At 40.5% G+C, this 7,167-nt stretch overlaps 1 protein-coding gene across 6 annotated transcripts in view; it reads left to right on the forward strand.

Annotated features, from left to right (window-relative positions):
- Positions 1-4,979, forward strand: part of zgc:91944 (uncharacterized protein LOC436941 homolog) — a 14,255-nt gene extending 9,276 nt beyond the window's left edge. For 2 of the 6 annotated variants that reach the window (XM_035681363.1, XM_035681364.1), the window contains 4 exons: positions 1,286-1,368; positions 1,947-2,042; positions 2,288-2,406; positions 3,053-4,977. In XM_035681363.1, coding sequence (XP_035537256.1) covers positions 1,286-1,368; positions 1,947-2,042; positions 2,288-2,406; positions 3,053-3,199 — 445 coding nt within the window. In that variant the 3' untranslated portion in view covers positions 3,200-4,977. Of the gene's footprint in view, positions 1-1,285; positions 1,369-1,946; positions 2,043-2,287; positions 2,407-3,052 lie in introns of all 6 variants that reach the window. The other 4 variants (XM_035681368.1, XM_035681366.1, XM_035681365.1 and 1 more) reach the window with 4 other exon arrangements.
- The last annotated feature ends 2,188 nt before the right edge of the window (positions 4,980-7,167 follow it).

The following is a 7,167-nucleotide window of genomic DNA, read 5'->3' on the forward strand; positions in this document are numbered from 1 at the left end:
CTCTCTCTCTCTCTCTCTGCATGGGACCAACTTTGAATTGTGTATTTACAAACAGTAACTGACGATTCCTACTCATTCCGCCTTGAAAGAATAACTCAATCTGATGAACCACTTCACTCAAATGTGGTTTTCTTTTTTTTTGGGTGATGTCAAAATATGGCACAAACATTTGCTGAAGACATGCTACTGTTTTGCAACGAACTATAAAAGAAGCTAATCGATAGCAGCCGAGGTCTGCAGAAAACCTGTGTGTTTGAACGCCTCCGTGCTGGTATCAGGTCATGGATTGTTATTCAGATATGACAGGAATGCAGAATCGCTTGAGGTAATTGTTAATATTAATAACCTTCCCAGCGTGAAATGTCCTTTACTACCTCACTGCTGTGACTCCCTGCCTTTATTGCAGAGCAGTACCATTCAGGTTATTATGCCGTGTTTTGATTTGGTGTATTATGTCTCTGCTTCTCTGTAACATATTTGTCCCAGACAGTCTTCTCAGTAACTCAGAAGGATGCAGAGAAAGAGGAGTAGACATCCCTCTACAGTGCTACCCACTGTGTGCAATTGATTCCTCTATTACATGCTTGCTGTAAGTATAGTGTGCAGTCTGGGCACTCACAGTAATAAGACCACACAGGCCCTCAGACAACACTCACCAGCAGTGCCCCCCGGATTACGCAATTCTACTGCAGTGCTGATCCTTATGAGCTAGTTTAGACCCAAGGACGATACAGTAGAGGTGAAGATGATGTGGAGTGTGTGTGTGTGTGTGAGAGAGACACAGTGGACAGGATAGGGCAACTCAGAGGGTGAGAAGGAGAGAGGGCTGGATGAAATTGATCCCTGTGTGTTTTGTAATGTGAGATAATGATTCTTTTTCAGCCTTGGAGGGATATAAAGAAGCTAGACATGGGTGAGGAAAATTTAAAGAGCAAAGAGAGGAGGAAAAATGGTTTCTTTGATCTCTACCTGGATATATAAATTTCAGTTTTTACCAGAGAATCTGCATATTTATAGGGCTAGGAAAAGATTTAAGCCTGCTATGCTTGAGTTGCAGAAATTAATCCACTTAATGCATTCATTAATCTATTCCTTTACAGCGGGGATGCTCTGCCACTCTATAAATATAGTCCTTCCTCTCCTCTGGTTCAGTACAAAGACTAAAAGTTGATGAGGTATAAAATGAGGGCGTAACTAGCACTGCCGAGACTTGTCTTCTCATAAACGTGCAGGCTGTGACGCAGTGTGATTGAACTGTTTCCAATACTGTGGATGTCTCTTACAGTTTCTTCATGGAGAACCAGTACCCAGATGAAGCGAAGCGAGAGGAGATTGCCAACGCCTGTAACTCAGTCATTCAGAAACCAGGTACTGTAACTGTACCGAGGCCTGTTCCTGTCACAAATCTGACACCCTATTTAATTAATTGATAAGTCCATTGACAGGTAATTAATGTATGGCTATTTTAATAATCATTTTTAGTCACGATCAAGTAAAAATACAAAACATTTGTTGTTTCCAGCTTTCTAAATGTAAAGATTTCCTACTTGTCTTTGCTTCATATCACTAAAAACTGTATGTTATGCCTTTGGGCTAAAAGATCAGTCAAAAAGTAAATGATGGATTAATTGACAATGAGAATAATTAGTCTCAGCCTTGATATGAATATTATTTTTTTTTAAATAGATTTTTATCCACCTCATGTTTAGCATGTAGCACACTGAAACACATATTAATGTGTCACCTAGAGTTTATAGGAGTTTTAATGATTGCATTTTGTAATTGGTGTATTGTTTTGTGTAAAATCAAATCTCTTATTTAAATGATGTACGATGTTTTCATCTGGTCATACAGGATAGTTGAGGATCCTATCTCCACTGAGTGAACATGTGGTTTCGCCAAACTCTGTGCCACTGTAAATAAGTGATGTGCGTTTCATCACTCAGGTTGTAAGCTATCCGAGTTTGAGCGTGTGACGGCATTGAAGGTGTACAACTGGTTTGCCAACCGTCGGAAGGAGATGAAGAGAAGAGCGAATATCGGTGAGGACCTCAGAACATTTGCCTATTGTTGTGACATGTAACAATCCATGGGCTTTTAAAACTGTGTATTTAGATGTGGGAGCTTTGTTCAACCCATGAAGGAACACTTAATCATTCAGTTTTCAAAATCGCTACAAGGCGGAGACGCATGGTTTTCTGTGAACAGCATGGATGTGTAGAGTCACGTTTGTCTCCATTTGTGGATGTTTCCATCTCTTACCACTGCCTCTGTCTGACACAACCAGAAGCTGCCATTCTGGAAAGCCATGGAATTGAGGTGCCAAGTCCAAGCTGCCACTCTAATGGTGAGGAAGGAGAGATGCAAGAGTTTGCAGATCAGGTGAATCATCGATTCTCAGAGCAAGTAAGTCAGCTCGGTGCCACTTAGCCAGTTGCTTGAGAAGAAAACCGCCAATTAAATCATTTTAGCATTTACAGTCACACACATTCATTGCTATAAAATAGCTGCAGGAATGTGACTTCGTAATAAATGTTATCATTTACGCCTCTGTTTGATAGGTGGGAGTTTTTCCCTTGAGAAAACTCTTATTAGCAGACATAACACTTTAACAGTCAGCTGCAAACTGTTTACCAGTGTTGTCACTGGCACCATGTCATGTTGTGTGTTGATCATAAGAGCCAGTTTGAGTCCAAACTGAGAAATAGCAGGGAGTTTCTGTGACAGCAGCAGGAACATGGACCATCTCTTGGCTGGCCACAGCAGGCAAGGAGCACATTAACACTGTGTGGCCAGCAGCATCGGTACCCTGAAACAGCAACGCTCTCTGTTGTTATGTTCCTTTAGGAAACTGTAGGAGGCTTGCAGTGGTTGTTTGCGCAACCCATAACCACATTAATGGGGAATATGCTAGGTTGAAATAAACCGGCATGTTTCTTTAACAGGCTGATTAAACTGCTAGCAACAATAAAAAACTACAGCTTTGTGCCAACATGGTGTATCTAATCATACAGAGTGTAAATCCAAATGTTTCATCCGTTCTTTTCCACAGGAAGAGCCATCTTCCCTCAGGATTGTTGACCAACAAGACCCCTCCTCATTGGCTACTACAGAGGTCGCAGCCCTGCCGAGCCCCACCCCTCAGGTCCTGGATCAGAAAGAGGAGGATTCAAAAAGGGAGACTGTGGATGAAGAGTGACCAAAGCTGGTGGAGTTTGGATCATCGTGTTTTGAATTTTAATCAGATGAAATAGGAAAAGAATAAGTGTCTCCTTCTCCACCCACGTAGGGCCTTTGGGGCCTATGGCACCCAAAACTCAAAGGGAGAAGGGTGCCGAAGCTCGCTGAGGTGCCTCTGATGGTAAGGAGGCCACTGTATTTATCAACAGTAATCCTGCTTATATTAATGGCAATATACAGTATATATATATATATATATCAATATATAGTGCATTCCAAGATGGTATTAAAAAGCCTAAATTCCTTAGAGGGAGAATTATGTAAAGGATACCTCGCCCATTTTAAGCTACGCCTTTTCTCTTTTCTTTGCTACACGCCTTCTTTTAGCCTTTCAGAGTGGTTGTTTGATGGACATGAACGTGCTGAGCCTGCAGGTCAGGTGTGTTTGGGTGTGGGGATAAAGTACGCTATCATGGATCTAGTTTATGGTGACACGAAAGCCCTCTGCTTGCTCGAATGTCTTTGACTCCATCTGGTTTGTAAGACTCTAACCTCAATCAGTCGATCAGTCGACGTGTGCTGACGCTATCAAATCCATAAAGCCCTGAGGGACAACTGCAATCTCAGGTAATCCCAAAAAAAAACAGGTGGATAAAGACAGTGAAGAGTTGTCTTTAACATATGCTTTGTTTTCTTCATCTTAACTGTGTTTAACCAAAACAGGATGTGTTATTTATACCTTTTTATATTAGCAAAAGAAGCCCAGGACAATATATCATAGTATCATCTGTCTTCTTTGTTATACTGAATGCTGCTGTTTGGTCATTTTTGTAGTCCTCATTTCAGAGTCTGTCTCAATCCTCAACTCAGCCAGTGAAGCAAGACGACACATGGAGTTTTTTTTTTCTGTTTTTTTGTTTGTTTTTTAACGTTTGAGAGAACGCTAAAACCAATGTGATCAAAAATCATAATGCGTCGTTCTACATGCTACAAGCACCTTCTCTCCTACTGGAATAAGCTAAAGCTTAAGCTCATGTAAATTTGTATGACTGCAAAGCTGCACTTCAAAGTGGATCTCACTATAATTGAAAGATGGGAGTTAACACACTGTACCTGCATTAGACATGTACATAACCCAGAGAATATACACACGTCTGTGGGTGCTTTCCTTCCAATTACATTAGCACTTATATAGAAACTGTTATTTGTCAAACTTGAAATATGAATAGTCGACTTAAACTCCGCATTACGTAGTCCCCTATAATTACTGGCCCAAGGCCTTGGGAGTTACTCCCTACGTGTTCATGAAATGGACAAAGACGCTTGTTCTCAAACGGCCCCCAACAGGGCGCTACCATGTTACCTCCTAATGCCAAAGCTATGCCAAGGTAGAGATGAGCTGCTACAGAGTAAACTGTGCTTACAGGAACAGGATATGACACAGTGAAGACACTAGATATACAGTACATAGATGTTTATTTGCTCAGTACAACACTAGCCAACTCTAGCTTACCTCAGAATAACTCTGTGTCATGAATGTGTTACAGGCTGACTGTCACGAAAGTGCCAGCAGCCGTTGTTGTGACTGTTTATGATACGGACAGTGTTATGTAGCATTTATGACGGTGGGGGTTTGCCCTGTATTGTTAACGTATACTCACCTCAGTTCTCTCGTCCGGCTTTGGACAGGAACCCCAAAGCTGCACGCTGTTTCTGATTATTATGCTCCTCTCTATCTGCTTTTATCTGATGACGAGAAAACAATAACAATAAAATTGTAAACAATGGCTGTGATCTTGACTTCTTTTGAGTGATTTTTAAGGTGCGATATGGGAACATTCAGCTGGGGTCAAGATGATGAAACCGAGAAAGCCGAGAGTCACATTTGAACCAGGTTAAGTAGAGGCGAATTATCCAATTGATCAACTATCAGCAATATGTTAATAAGCTAATGTTAAATGCCACCAAAACTTTCTGTTGTACATCTATTGACTAAATTACTGAGTGAAACAATTGAACAGCTGATAAAATATTAGGTTTGTGTAATATTAGACATCAATCACAGTATCAATTTGACCCAACTGGCACTAAATTCTACATTTACACAGTATCAATTCTACATTAAATTCTACAACACAAGATGGCAACATTGCCACTCATCTGAACAAAGAAATGTGTTTGCTAGGGCAAGAATAAAAGTGGTGACAGAATGTGCTGTCATTATGGAGGCCACGGCCTCAGCCTGTGTGAGTCACAGTCGAGTCAGATATGTGTACACACACAGCTGTGATACTCAGGCTGAGAGTTGAACACGTGCTGAGCTGAAGGCGGTGATGGGGAGCAGTGAACTACATGTTATTAAACTAGTAGGTTGACTACATTCTGCAGTTGCTGTCTGACAGTTCAACTACATTTTTTTTTTGCCTTTTTTTGTGTAGTTAACTACTGAAGCTACAGTTTAGGGCCATAAAAGAAAAGAATTGTTTCATTTTAACAACTTAGACTGCTCATGTGTCGTACACGAGATTCTGCTCTGATAAATCAAAAGATATTGTTTAGACCAGTGTTTGAACTATTCTTTCTAAAAAGGTGCAAGTTGAAGACTGATTTTTAAAAGGCCCATTTTTGTAAGACAGTACTGAATACGTAAAAAATATTTTTTCTCTTTACCGTTTTAGTTTACAACTAAATATTAAATATTCTTTGCCATTTTGTTTGAAAACCCCATATGGGATTGTTATGTTAAGGACAGGTTTAGGTCTTGGGTATTATAGGAAGCTAGATTTTCAGCTGTGGAAATATTTTGCTATAGTTAATAGTATAGTTAATGTTTTGAATCTCAATTTTTATTTGCTAGTATGTACCTTTTTTGTATTATATCTTTTAAACAGTTTGTATCAGATTTACATTGTCAACCTAAATCCTTTTTACTGAGTATTTTGAACTGCTCCTACATTTCTCCCTTTGCTTTCAAGGTAGGGAAGGGAACGTATTAAAGGAAGGAGTAAAGGCAACAACAAAATAACAGGCAAATACACAAAAATGTGAGCTGTTATTACAATGGAGCGCACATTTCAGGAAGTATTCAGCCCTGGATCTTTCCCCTGTTTTTTGGTGTTGCATTCTGTATTTACGATGGATACACTTTTACAGCAGCTTCAAGTGTTCTTGGATTCTGCAAGGATGCATAAAAAAAAGTTGTTGAAATATTTCAGACTCTGTTCCTGTGTAGATGTGGCTGTCTGCTTTGAGAGCCACAGTCCACTGCTTCAATCTGTCTGACCCTCCCAAACTTTAGGCTTCATTGCCTTCAGGCCATTTTAATCCTTTATCAGACGTTGGACTGGACTTTATGACGACTTCTCTGGTTTCTTTGTTCAGTTTAAAGAGTGAGAAGTACCATGTTGTGGATGTTCAGGCCTAAATTTAAAAAATCTGGACTTTTATATCAACTGCTTATCAGCTGTTTGTTTTCCTGACTGATACTAAAACGTCATCACATGTTAACTTGCGATCTAATGGTATGAGGTGCAAACAGCATCATTTATACACATATTATCAATAATATGTGTAGTAAGGAAGTATTTGTGTTGATAGATAAGTGTGTTTTGACAGACGTCTGTTTCGGTGAACGAAGCCCTCACTACGATCGTGTCATGCTTCCAGTCTTCACACTGAGATCTTCTTGAATCCTGATCTGTGATGGATCCTCAGACCTTAGATTTGTAGGAGCTGCTCAAAACTGGAACATGGACTGATTGGTTCTGATGGGTTTTTCTCTCTCGAGCGTCTTGATTGCAGCATGTGGAGGCGAGCAGATGCTGCCGCCACAGAGGAGGCACATAGTGACAGCTTCATCTGCACGGCTGAGTTTAGGATGCTCTTCATCTTCTTGGCTGGGGGGCCGTCGTCTGGGGTCTGGAGGCAGGTTGATTACAGTGTGTTCAGTGGAGTGCTGTGGTACTGGTTGACATCCACTCTCAGGTG

The sequence above is a fragment of the Morone saxatilis genome, unplaced genomic scaffold, assembly GCF_004916995.1.
Source record: "Morone saxatilis isolate NCDOM2014 unplaced genomic scaffold, NCSU_SB_2.0 Contig9, whole genome shotgun sequence".
Taxonomy (NCBI): domain Eukaryota; kingdom Metazoa; phylum Chordata; class Actinopteri; family Moronidae; genus Morone; species Morone saxatilis.